Genomic DNA, 13860 nt, shown 5'->3' on the forward strand with positions numbered 1-13860 from the left:
TTAAGATTGCAAAGATACAGTTCCATTTCCTTGGGCTGTCTGCAAAGGAGTAAAACTTGGTGTATTCTGCTTAAAGTACTATTTCCTGGGGGCCTGGGTGGCTCATTTGGCCGTCTGCCTTCAGCTCAGGTCATGATCTCAGGGTCCTGGGATCAAGCTCTGTGTTGGGCTCCCTGCTCAGCAGGGAGTCTGCTTCTCCCTCTCTCTCTCCCTCTCTCAAAGAAACAAAATCTTAAAAAAATAATAATAAGGTACTATTTACTTCACTAAGTGTAATTCAGTGTATTTTAGAATTCTCAATCTGTAATTTATTTCTTTTGCTAAGCTCTTAAAATTGCTGCATTTTCCTTGGGGCTTCAGGTACCTAGAATTGGACTAGTTGTGGTCATGACATGTAACCCTCATCCTTGGTCTATGCATGGATCTGGCCCTTGTTTGCTTATCCATTGCTCTGTTTCTCTGTCTGTCTGTAGTGGTCAGCATCTGTGATCCCCCTGCCCAGCAAGAACACTAGATGCGTCATATCCACTGTCCACTTGTGTGGTCCTTTCCTGTCGTATCCCCCCTGCCACCTCCCACCCAAGGAAGCCACTGTCCTGAATCTTGTTTCGTCCTCCTCTTAATTTCCTTTGTATATCGTCTTATCTTACATGTATATCCATGTAGAGTTACCATTCAAAGACAAAAACACACACAATATATATTTTTCAACTTTATAAAAAAAGGGGGCACCTACGTGGCTCAGTAGGTTAAGCTGCTGCATTCGGCTCAGGTCATGATCATAACGTCCTGGGATCGAGTCTCGCATCGGGCTCTCTGCTCATCAGGGAGCCTGTTTCCTTCTCTCTTTCTCTGCCTGCCTCTCTGCCTACTTGAGATCTCTCTCTGTCAAATAAATAAATAAACACAAAATCTTAAAAAAAAAAAAAAGAAAAGAAAAAAAAACCACCTTTATAAACAACGACTCAAAATGTGTCATTTGGGGGGAGTTTTTCACCTGAGGTGCCATTAGTAAGCCGTGTTGTGTGTCCCAGTTCTGACTGCTGAGAGATACTCACCGTGCAGCTTTATCCCAGTTCATTTGTGAGGTTTTTGCCGTTGTGATTGTGTTTCTGCGGGCGCTCTTGTCTGTGTCTCCTGTGGGATGTCAGCAGACGTGTGTCGCCGTCGTAGCCCCAGTGGAGCGTAGCTGGGAGGCATGGCGTGGGAGTGATGGATTTTCCCCAAAGCAGTTACGCCGGCTTACCTTCCTGGCAGCCATGAAACAAGATGGGTCCATCCTGTGTCAACACTTTCATTACCAGAATTGACGATTTTTGCCGGCTGATTGGCTCTGGCGTGGTGTCTTGGTGTCACTGTGTTGGATGGATCTCAGATGACGTAAGAAGTTGAGCATCTCCGCATATTTCCTGTTCTGGGAAAAGGCCCCGAATGCACTTCTGTTTGTTCCTCACTGGTTTTGTGTGTGTGCTTCTTTTCTGAGCTGCAGGCATCCTGGTTTTTAGTCTGGATTCTAGCCATTTGTTAGTATTGGTCTCAGATCTCTCCGTTTGCAGCCTGTAGTTTGCCTTAGGGAGTCTCCATGAGCAGTCATAGTCAATTTTTTTTCCTGTGGGGGTGAAACCCATGTAACATACAGTTAAACAGTTTAAGACAAACAGTTCAGTGATATTTAATACGTGCAGTGTTGTACAGCTCCCCCCGTCTAGTTCCAACACTTTGTCGCCACTCCAGGAGAACACCCTGTACTTGTTAAGGCATCATTCCCCATTCCTGCCTCCCCCCCATTTCCCTGGCAGCCACTTGGTGCTTTCTGGCTCTGGATTTGCCTGTGCTGGACATTTCCCATACAGGGGATCATGCAATATTCAGCCTTTGTGTTCGGTTTCATTCACTTAGCTTAATGCCTTTGAAGCTTATCAACATGGTGACAGGAGTCAGGACCTCATTTTTTTTTTGATGACTGAATAATATTCCAGTATATGTATGTACCACTGCTTATCCACTCATGTACTGATGAACATTTGGGTCGTGTTGTGAACAGTGCACTTTGCACATTCATGTACAGGTTTCTAAGTGGACTTCTGCTCTTATTGTGGATGTATCTTTCATTTCTTACACATATACTATGATTAGAATGACTTGATTACATGGTAATTCTGCATTTAATATTTTAAGAAACTGCCAAACTGTTTTTCAGGGTGGCTGTAGCATTTACATTCCAACCAGGAGTGTATAAGATTTTCAACTTTTTCATATCTTTACTGACATTTATTTTTTTATTATAGCCATTCTGGTGGTTTTCAGTTGGTATCCCCTTGTGGTTTTGCTTTGTATTCCCCTAAAGACTAATGATGTTGAGCATCTTTTCATGTGTTTATCGACCATTTGTATGTCTTCTTTGTGTGTTTTAAAAAATTTTTTTTTTATTTAAGTAATCTCTGCACTCATCGTGGGGCTCGAACTCACGACCCTGAGATCAAGAGCCGCAGGTAGATGTTCAGATCCTTTGCCCATTTTTTCATGGGCTGTCTTTTTTATTGAGTTGTAGGAGCTCTTTATATATACTGGACACTAGTCTTACCAGATACGTGATTTACAAATATTTTCCACCGTTCTGTAGTTGGTCTTTTCACTTTCTTGACAGATACTGTCCTTTGATGCACTAAAGGTTTTAACTTCGAGGAAGTCCAGCTTACCTGTTTTTTTTTCCTTTTGTTACTCATGCTTTTGCTCTACACCATCAAATCCAAAGTCATAAGATTGACCTCTGTGTTTTCTTCTGAGAGTCTTACAGTTTTTGCTCATATTTAGGTTGAACTGTTGGGAGTTAATTTTTGTATATGGTGTGAGGCAGGGGTCTTCTTCATTCTTTAGCCTGTGATACCTAGTGGTTCTAGATATCTAGTGGTTCTTGTTGAAAAGACTATTTCGCCATTGAATGGCCTTGTTTAAAAAAAAAAATGGCCATAGATGTTTGTGTTTATTTCTGGTCCGTCAGTTCCATTCCATGGGTCTGCATATCTGTCCTCCAATAGTTAACCTTGGCCCTGAGTGGTGAAAAAGAATTGAAGTATTTTTGAAAGAGCTGTAGTCTGTTTGTTCTCTTTAAAGTTATACCCGAGAAACATACAAACTATAAAAAGTTCGGAAAACAATATAGAGTGGAATTTAACTGAGTAGGATTCCCAATAGAGAGAGGATCGGAGAACAACAGTAAGTGTGTTGATGGGGCAGGAAAACGGGATCCGGCCAGAAAGAAGCACCAGAGGATGAGACTTGGGTATGTGGGAGAGCATGGTCCAGAGAACTATCCACATGAAGGAACCTACAGTTTTGGAAAATGGAGCAGTTGGCATAGACTTTTATAGACTAATGATTGCATCTTGTGAGTTTCTAGAACGCGTCCGGTCACGGTACCAGGCGCCTTGTGTGTTGACATATGGGAGGCACCTGTTGGCTGGCTGAGTCTGGGCTATGGCTCCCCTGGCGCTGGTCCAGAGACTGGGCTCCAGCAGCCCCAGCCGTGGCCCCTTTCTGTAGGCTTCTGCCTCTGTGCAAGGCTGCCTTCCACTCGAAAAGTCCCACTTGAGGCTTTCCTGTTGGAAAAGATTGAACTCTCAGGGTTGAACTCCCCCTCATACCTAAATTGTGGTTCAGCAAGCAAGGAAAATGGTTCTTTGTTTTTCATGGCAAGTTGGCAGTGATAACGGCAGATGTTGTAGTTTTAAGATTCTTTGTCCTTTATTCATAAATATATATTAAAACAGGCTATCAGAACTGTACTGTTATATGGGAGCTCACTGTTCGAAATGACTTTCGTTCGCTTTGCCTTCTGCCACGTACTTGCTTTAGTAGGGCATACCGTCCTGAATGGAAGATGCTGCCAGTGGAAGTTGGTGTTATTCACATCGTCAGGAGAGAAGACACTACGGGTTATAGTATGACACAGTGCCTTCTTGTCACTTAGTGATCTTGTTCTGCAAGAGTGACGCTCACATCTTCCGATTTGACAGCTCACACTCTGTTTCTCTTGAGTCATCTGTGGCATTTCCATGCTTTCTGCCACAGCTGGAAGGAAAGTCTAGATAATTGGATGCTCACGGCCTGGTGGCTTTAATGCTCTCTCCTGGGAGGTTGGCAGTTTCTCCTGCCCTCAGTTGCACGGTGGTGTGCATATCTGGGCATTGATTAAGTACAGTGCAGTGTTTTTAAAAAATGTCTACGTATCACAGTGACAATCCTAGAAATCGCTGGTCTGCACCAGGATTTTTTTTTAAAAAAGATTTATTTATTTGAGAGGGAGAGAGAGCACATAAGTCAGGGGGCAGGGACAGGGTGGGAAAGGTGTAGAGGGGCTCAGTCCCAGGACCTGGAGATCACGAACTGAGCTGAAAGCAGATGTTGAACCCGCTGAACCACCCAGGTGCCCCTGCACCAGGAATTTTAAAGGAAATGATGAGGGGCGCCTGGGTGGCTCAGTCGGTTGGGCGGTTGCCTTCAGGTCAGGTCATGATCCCGGGGTCTTGGGATCGAGCCCCATGTTGGGCTCACTGCTCAGTGGAGATCCTTCTCCCTCTCCCGCTGTCTGCCGCTCTGCCTACTTGTGCTCTATCTTTCTGTCAAATAAATAAATAAAATCTTTAAAAAATAATAAAGGAAATGATGAAGAGGGGGCTACAATTATATTTCTATGGTGTATGTAGAGATCCCATGCCATTCATTTTTTTAACTAGGAGCTTCTAGAGTTATCTTGTTTCTTTCTTTCCTTTTTTTAAAAGAGTTTGTTTATTTGTCAGAGAAAGGGAGCATACAAGGAGGCAGAATGGCAGGCAGAGGTGGAGAGAGAAGCAGGCTCCCTGCTGAGCAAGGAGCCCAACGTGGGACTCGATCCCAGGACCCTGGTATCGTGATCCGAGCTGAAGGCAGCGGCTCAACCAACTGAGCCACCCAGGCGTCCCGAGTTATCTTGTTTCTGATTCTTGAGTTGCTTGGTTTTTTCCCCCTCTGCATTCTTCTAAGTGTCTTTGTATCAAGCCACTGGCCGCATGGAAATGAGAGATGGCGGGGACTGAGAAAGCAGGCACAAGAGTAGGGGTGTACAGCAAGGGAACATGGTGTGTAAAGCAGTTTGATACTTTGTGGTTCCATGGTGGCCCTGCAGGGGACGATCACTAGAGTTAGGAAGCTGGGCTTCCATGACATGTGGTGTGTTTTCCCCTCTGCGATGTTAAGAGTCGTCTTCAAACAAGCGAAAAATGAAACTTCCCATTGACAGTGGCAGTGTAGGGACACACATGTGTGTCTGTAATAATTCTGACAATAGTGGTAAAGCCCTGGCTTCCCTGAACCCCCAGCCTGGTCCTGGGCCCCTCTGCAGGGGTAACCCTTGTTTCCAGCTTGCTTTGTGTCCTGTGTCTTCTCAGACCTTTCTCTTTGTATTTGCCTCCTTATCTATATGGTTATAGATGTTGATGACGGTTTTTTGTGTTGTTGTTGTTGTTTTTTTTAAAGTAAGCTCTGTCCCCAGTCTGGGGCTCGAAGTTATGACCCTGAGATCAGGAGTCAAGTGCTCTACCCACTGAAACAGCCAGGTGCCCCTGATTTGTGGGTGTTGTTTTTTTTTTTTTGAAAAAACAGTTGCTGTAGTGTTTGCTTTTCTGCAGCTTCTTTTCTTTGCTGTGCTGGTATGTGGAGGTCTTCCCATGTGAAGATATGTAGGTTTCTTGGTTTGTTTCTAATTGCTGCATACTGGTCCTCCGTTTAGATCAGTGATGTCCAGTAGAACTTTCTGTGAACATGAAAATGCTCTAGCAGCTGTCCAGTATGGTAGCCACTTGTCACCTGTGGCTAGTATGAATGGAGAGCCAAATCATCTTCTTTAAGTTTAAATAGCTGTGTGTTTAAATGAGCTACAATTTTTTCAACCATTTTCCTCATTTTTTTTTTTAAAGATTTTATTTATTTATTTGACAGAGAGAGATCACAAGTAGACAGAGAGGTAGCCAGAGAGAGAGGGGGAAGCAGGCTCACTGCTGAGTAGAGAGCCCGAAGTAGGGCTCGATCCCAGGACCCTGAGATCATGACCTGAGCTGAAGGCAGAGGCTTAACCCACTGAGCCACCTAGGAGCCCCTCAACCATTTTCCTCTTGATTGGATATTAGGTTGTTTTAATCTTTCACTCTCTTTTAAAAATTTGTTTATTTGAGAGAGAGAGAACACAAGTGTGGGGAGAGCTAGAAGAAGAAGCAGGCTCCCCACTGAGCAGGGAGCCCGACACGGGGCTTGATTGCAGGACCCCAGGATCATGACCTTGGCCACCTGAGCCACATAGGCACCCCATAATTTTTCAATCTTTTAAGTGAAATACTGTATTTTAAACATTTATCATAAGGAGCACCTGCCTGGCTCATTGGGTAGAACATGTAACTCTTGATCTCGGGTTGTGAGTTCGAGCCCTATGTTAGGTGTAGAGATTACTTAAAAGAAATTATCTTAAGCAGAAATGCATTGAAAATTCTTGTACTTACCTCTCTGATTACTTATGCGAGTGTTTTTCCGAAAAAATATTAGGAGGTGGAATTGCTTGATTGAAAAGTATGTGTTTTTAATACTTTAAAAGATTTTGCAAAATGGCAATTTTCTGAAAATCTAGTATTTTTAAAAAAATTATTTATTTATTTGTTTATTTGACAGACAGAGATCACAAGTAGGCAGAGAAGCAGGCAGAGAGAGAGGGAAGCAGGCTCCCCGCTGAGCCGAGAGCCCGATGTGGGGCTCGATCCCAGGACCCTGGGATCATGACCTGAGCTGAAGGCAGAGACTTAACCCACAGAGCTACCCAGGCACTCCTGAAAATCTAGTATTTTAACAAATGTGCGAATTGTAGTTCTCGGAAGGGGCTGTAGGAGTGTATACTCCCGCTCACAGTATACAGGATACTGTCTGTTTCCCTGTGCTCTTCATTTTGCAAATTGAAAGACCGAAACAATACTATGGTATTTGAATTTTTTCCTTTCTCAATTTCTAGTGTGATCGAGCATCTCGTGTGTTTTTTTTGGGGGGGGCAGACAGGAATTTCCCCCTATCTAAAGTCATGTTTCATTTTTCTGCCGTGGTTTTGAAATTGAAGCATGATGTGTCTAGGGTAGGTCTTTCATTCATCTCAGGAGTTACTCACTGGGGCCCTTTCATTCTCTGGGAGTTCCCCCCCCCCATAATTTGAGTGTCTCATCCCTTCTGTTTTCTCATCTTTCCTTTGGGGGCTGTTAGATGTTGAACATTTTTTTTTTTTTTAAGATTTTATTTATTTATTTGACAGAGAGAGATCACAAGTAGGCAGAGAGGCAGGCAGAGAGAGAGAGAGGGAAGCCAGCTCCCCGCTGAGCAGAGAGCCCGATGTGGGGCTCAATTCCAGGACGCTGGGATCATGACCTGAGCTGCACGCAGAGGCTTAACCCACTGAGCCACCCAGGTGCCCCTCTTTCTTTCTTTTTCTTTCTTTCTTTCTTTCTTTCTTTCTTTCTTTCTTTCTTTCTTTATTTATTTATTTATTTTTAGAGAGAGAGCATGGTGGGAGGGGCAGAGGGAGAAGGAGAGAGAAACTCAAGCAGACTCTGTGCTCAGTGCAGAGACAATGCGGAACTCGATCTCACAACCTGAGCTGAAACCAAGAGTCGAACACTTACCCAGCAACACCACCCAGGCACCCCAGAGTCCTTTCTTTTAAAGCCTCTTTTTATTTGCTTTATTAACTGTTCCTTCATTGTTACTTCTCTTGACTGGGTTTGGTGCTGTTTGGTGATATTTGGTGAGACAAGTCTGTAAAACAGTTTAGAAAGACTTCCAGCAAAAATAGGAAAAGTGCCTAAATAGAAATATGTTTTGCTACTTTATTCCCTGATAGCTTTGGATGTATTAGGTTTTGCTACTTTATTCCCTGATAGCCCTGGATGTATTAGGTTCTCCCATAAAGACATCCAATCCATGTGGCTATGCCAGAGGCACCTGTATTAGATGTATATGTCCATTCGATGTATCCACTGCTTAGATGAATCAGTTTTTTGTTCATTCACTAAGTATTATTTAGTACTTCCCATGTGCAAGGCATTGTATGAGGTGCTGAATGCTATTAATGGTTACGTGGAAAATCATTGATCTAGCCTAATTGTGAGAAAAAAAGTGGCCAGGGTATTTTGAAGGAAATCCTATAATTTAGTGACGTGTTTAAATTTTAAGAACATAATTGGAAAATATGGCCAGGATGAAGTCAGAAACACTGGACTGGACAGCTTTAAAAAGAGTTCTGTCTTCTCAGCTCTTAGAAGTTGCTAATGGGTATATCTTCGCTTACGATCATTACTAGCACAGATCACTTCAAATGTTGAACAGAAAAAGACTCCAAAGTAGAGTGACATTTTAGTTGTTTTCTTAAGGGTTCTTCATACCTGTATAAAACCCCACCTTTGCGATTATCCTTTAACAAATTGGTTTCTGTAGTGTGCTGTGACTGAGACCCAGTACTCCTTTGTATGGACGGCACTGGTTTGGAATTGGACAGTTACCTTGGATTCGCGTTGGATGGGTACCATCCTGGCACTGGGAAATCCCATGCTATGGGTTCGAGAGCACCTCCTGTTGACTTGATAAAAATGTCTTAATACCCTCATCATCAGCATTTGCTGATACAGATACGAGCTAATTGACAACGAGCCCTACTCTTTTTGTCTTCAGTCTCTGTGGCTCATACCCTGATAATACTTTTTCCTAAGTAGGGGTTTCTTCATTTTCTGAAGGGGAATTTTACTTTGAACTTTTTCTCTTTTTGGAAAACTTTCTAGTGGCCAGATGACATTTTTGAGTCCTGGAATGTTCCTTTTTATTGACTGACAGATGTTGGTATGAATACCCTCATGGAGACATGGGAGTAATCCCTGACCTCTTGTCTGTCACAGATCCCGGATTACAGGAATGCGGTGATCGTGGCCAAATCTCCAGCCTCGGCCAAGAGGTAGGTGGGAGCTCAAGGCTACCCCTCGGGTCTGCATGGAGAATCACATCCCCGATTGGATCCCAGATGCTCTGGATTCTACCTTAGTGGTTCCCAGTGGTATCTCTTGTTTTTATTCTATGGGCTAATAGTTTAAAAGATCATCTGCTGACTCCATTTTAAAAATGATTAATTTTCCTCCTTTTTTTTTTTCTCAATCCCAATCTCTGCCCAAAGACACCCAGGTGTCGGGAAGCCTGACCTAGTGCTTCTCTCATTTCCAGATTGGCGGTCACTGGTGGACCTTCAGCTCCGGGGTGTTTAAAACCCATGGTGTTTACAGTACCAGCGAATATACTGTGTAGTTGTTTTTTGCCTTTTATTACAAGAACTCAGTAATTTATTAACAGAATTGTAGCCAGCCAAGAGGCCACTTATTGGTATGTGTTAAAAAGTGACATTTTACAGAACAAAAACACCCTAAGGCATACAAATAGGGCAGTGCTGAGAGTTACGGGTAACCTGGAGTGACCAATGAATCAGTAAGAATATTTAAAGTGGTTAGGGATTGATAGGATTTCATTTACTCAAGTTTTCTGGAGAAGCCACTTTGTTGGGAAGGGAGAGAGCAAAAGCAGATGTAGGAAGAAAGTCTTTTTCCTAAAAAAGCTGCTCCCCCCTTTTCTTCTTTTTTTTTTTTTTTTAAGACAGGGAGAGGTTGTCGTGGGGGAGAGAGAAAGAGACTTGTAAGCAGGGTTCACGCCCAGCACAAAGCCTGACCCGGGACTTGATCTCATGATCCCTCTCTCCCCAGCCCCTACCAACCACGAATCTGCTGTCTGTCTCCGTGGATTTGCCTGTCCTGGACGTTTCATATAAATGAAGCCATGTAATATGTGGCCTTTTGGGTGTGGTTTCTTTCACGTAGCCTCCTGCTTTCCAGGCTCATCCACACTGTAGCGTATATTAATCAGTCATTCCATTTTACAGCTGAAAAATCCCCACAGTTGGGATAGACCATACTGTTTATCTGTTCATGTATTGAAGGACATTTGGGTTGTCTCCATCTTTTGACTGTTACAAAGAATACTCCTGTGAACATTTATGTACAAGTTGCTGTGTCGATGTATGTTTTATTTCTTGTGGATGTGTACCAAGGGTCGGAAGTGCTCGGTATATGGTAATTCTATGCTTACATTTTGGAGGGACCGCTGAACTACAGGGGGTACCATTTCACATTCTCTTCAGGGATGTACAAGGGTTCCAGTCTCTCCATATCCTTACCAACACATATTTTCGCTTTTATTAATATTATTGTTGTTGTTATGGCCATCCTAGTGGGTGTACAGTGGTCCCTCACTGTGGTTTTGATTTGTGCTTCTCTAACGATGAAGGATGTTGAGCGTCTTTTTGTGTGCTCCTTAGCCGTTGGTTTATCTTTGGAGAAATGTCTGTTCAAGTCTTTTGCACATTTTTTAACTGCGTTGTTTGCCTTTTTGTGGTTGAGTTGTAGGAGTTCTTTATGTATTCTGGGTACTAGGCCCTTATTGGATAGAGGATTTGCAAATATTTTACCCCATTCTGTAGGTTATCTTTTTTTTTTCTTTTTTTTTATTTGACAGAGACCTCAAGTAGGCGGTGAGGCAGAGAGAGAGAGAGAGGAGGAAGCAGACTCCCCATTGAGCAGAGAGCCCAATGTGGGGCTTAATCCCGGAACCCTGGGATCATTACCTGTATGGTGGTGGTGGTTGTCGTTGTTGTTTAATTTTAGTTATTTGTTAGAGAGAGCGTGAGAGAGCACAAGCAGGGGGAGTGGCAGGCAGAGGGAGAAGCAGGCTCCCTGCTCAGCAGGACTCAATCCCAGGACCCTAGGATCATGACCTCACCCAAAGGCAGATGCTTAATCATCTGAGCCATCCAGGTTTCCCTCTTTTACCTGTCCTCTTTTACAATGTCCTTTGACACACAAAAGTTTTTAATTTTTATGAAGTCCAGGTTAGCTATGTTACTGCTTTTGCTTCTGACATCATATTTAAGAAGCCATTGCTAAATCCAAGGTTATTAAGTTTTGCCCCTGCGTTTTCTCCCAGTTGTTTAGTTTTAGCTGTTATGTTTAGATGGTTGATCCATGTTGAGTTCATTTTTATATATGGAGGGAGGTGTCGGGTCCCAGCTTCTTTGTTTCCCACGTGATTATCTGGCCATCCAACACCATTTTTTGAAAAGACTGTACTTAGCCCCTTTGAATGGCTTTGGTATTCTCGTCCCAAGTCAGTTGGCCATTGATGTTTGTGTTTATTTCCAGACTCAGATCTGTTCTGTTGTCTGAATGTCAATACCACAGTTTTGATTACTGTAGCTTTGTAGTGAGGAGCAGATCAAAACACCCACAAGTAGGTGGATGTGGGAGTACCACTCCCTGTGAATCCTCTGCTGACACCAAGTAGGGAGTGGCCTTGTCACCACGGGGCTGGTGAGAGTCCTGACTCCATGAGGCCTCCCCTGATACCACCTCAGAGGGGAGAGGGAAAGGCACCTTCTACTGCTGAGTGGGGTTGCAAGTCCAGGGTTCACTCTGCACTGACCATGGTGGGTGGGGGAATCATTACGGCTCGGTAGGGATGAAAGTCCCAGCTCTCTACTTGGCCTTCTCTTAAACTGCCCCATTGGAGGGTTCGGGGCTCATCATTATAGCCTGACAAGGGAGGAAGGGTAGACCCCCTGCTTGACCTTTGCTGTGTCAGGAGTGGTGTAGCTGATTTCTGTGGCAGTTGGTTGGAGAAGGGCAGTCAGTGTGTTAGAGTTTTCTGACTTGGGAGGCTGCCCCATCTCAGCGGAAACAGAAGTAGCTTCAGTAACAGAAGTAGCCACAGGCATTTTGATACATTTTTCCCACTAAATACCCAAAGAATATGATGAATTTTCTTTGGTCTCGCCCCTATGGATAAGCTTCTCATAACTTCCATAATACTTACTTTACATCTAATTCTGTTTGTTGATGAGATTGTATGACTATGGTAGCCTTTGGCTCCGTTTATTTGGCTTTTATTAGCACGGTTGACTCTTGAGCAACACGGGTTTTAGGGCGCCACCCACCCCGTGCTTCAAAAATCCACACATCACTTTTCACTGCCCCAGAGCTTAATCAGTAATACTGAGAGCATAAACAGTTGATTAATGTCTATTTTGTTGATTGTATTGTATACTGTATTCTTACTGCAAGTAAGGCAGAGAAAAAAAATGTTATTAAGAAAATCATAAGAGAGGGGCGCCTGGGTGGCTCAGTGGCTCAGTGGGTTAAGCCGCTGCCTTCGGCTCAGGTCATGATCTCAGGGTCCTGGGATCGAGTCCTGCATCGGGCTCTCTGCTCAGCAGGGAGCCTGCTTCCCTTCCTCTCTCTCTGCCTGCCTCTCTGCCTAGTTGTGATCTCTGTCTGTCAAATAAATAAATAAAATCTTAAAAAAAAAATCATAAGAGAAAATACACTTATAGTATTGTACCGTATTTATATATGTAAAAAAACCCACCTATAAGTGGACCCACGCAGTTCAAACCTATGTTATTCAAGGGTCAACTGTACTACAGTGTTTGCCATTTTTTAAAAAGATTTTATTTGTTTATTTGGTGGCGGGGAGAGTAAGAGGGAGAAGCAGACTCCCCACTGAACAAGGGGCCTGACATAGGGGTCAGTCCTGGGACCACGAGATCATGACCTAAGCCGAAAGCAGAGGCTTCGACTGAGCCACCCAGTCGCCCCCAGTATTTGGCATCTAGCCATTTGTGTCAGGTTTGATGAGGCCTGAGAAGATCCCCCAGGGAGGTTATGTGTAGTGTCCAGTGTTTTCGCTACTATTGTGGACAGAGTGTGTGTGTCCCCCCAAAATTCATCTTGAAATCCTAACCCCCAGTATGATGGGATTAGGAGGTGAGGCCTTTGGGAGATGATTAGGTCATGAAGGTGGAGCCCTCATGTCTGGGATTAGTGGTCTTGTGGGGAGAGTGAGACGCTTGTCGTGGCTCTCTGCTGCATGAGGGTACCGTGAGAGACGGGGGTCCGTCTGCAAACCAGGAAGCAGGCCCTTGCCAGGCACTGGCTCTTCCATGCCCTCATCTGGGGCTGCTAGCCTCCAGAACTGTGAGGAATACATTTCTATGTCGAAGCACCCTTAGTCTGTGTTATTATGTTAACAGCAGCTGGTATGAAGACCTCGACCTACCTCATCTGCTCTTCTCTGGCATTTATGATCTCTCACAGATGAGAGGGGTTGAAGAAAGTGATCCACGATGATTCAGCTGCATGTTGTTTCCTGGAAGACAGTGGCAGCGCTCGTCACTTCTTAGGGTATTTTCCACACCCGTGATTAGGGATTTGGGTGTTGGCCAAGTAGGATTGAGACTGACTTGCCCGTCCGTCCACTCAGGCATGTGTCAGTGCTGGTTAGACTTTGAGAAAGAATAACTTTCTGGGAGTTAGATCTGGGAGCGCTGACACTCAAGTCAAAACTTACTTAATGCTAAAGCGACCGTGACTGAGCAGCGTTGGGGTAAAGAGAGAAAAACAGAATAATGGAACAGAATCAAGTCCAGAAACAGACCTGTGCATATCTAGAATGCTGGCTTCCAACAAAGCTGCAAAAGCAGTATAGTGGAGAAAGGGGTAGTCCTTTTCACAAATGGTGTTGGAATGATTGGATGGACAAAATAATGATTTTGAGTCATATTTCCCTTTTCACGAATGGTATTCGAATGATTCATGTACAAAATGATGATTTTGAGTCATATTTCACATCATATGTAAAAATCAACTAAAAATCCTGTAACTAAATGTGGAACCTAAAACTGTAAAACTTATAAAGGAAAACGTGGGAGAA

General features: G+C 43.8%; 1 protein-coding gene across 2 annotated transcripts in view; it reads left to right on the forward strand.

Moving 5' to 3' along the window:
- Positions 1-13860, forward strand: part of PRPSAP2 (phosphoribosyl pyrophosphate synthetase associated protein 2) — a 53265-nt gene that overhangs the window by 15339 nt on the left and 24066 nt on the right. For both annotated transcript variants that reach the window (XM_044249339.1, XM_044249340.1), the window contains one exon: positions 8955-9010. In XM_044249339.1, the coding sequence (XP_044105274.1) occupies positions 8955-9010 (56 nt within the window). The remainder of the gene's footprint in view (positions 1-8954; positions 9011-13860) is intronic.

This window comes from Neovison vison, chromosome 5, assembly GCF_020171115.1.
Source record: "Neovison vison isolate M4711 chromosome 5, ASM_NN_V1, whole genome shotgun sequence".
Classification (NCBI taxonomy): domain Eukaryota; kingdom Metazoa; phylum Chordata; class Mammalia; order Carnivora; family Mustelidae; genus Neogale; species Neogale vison.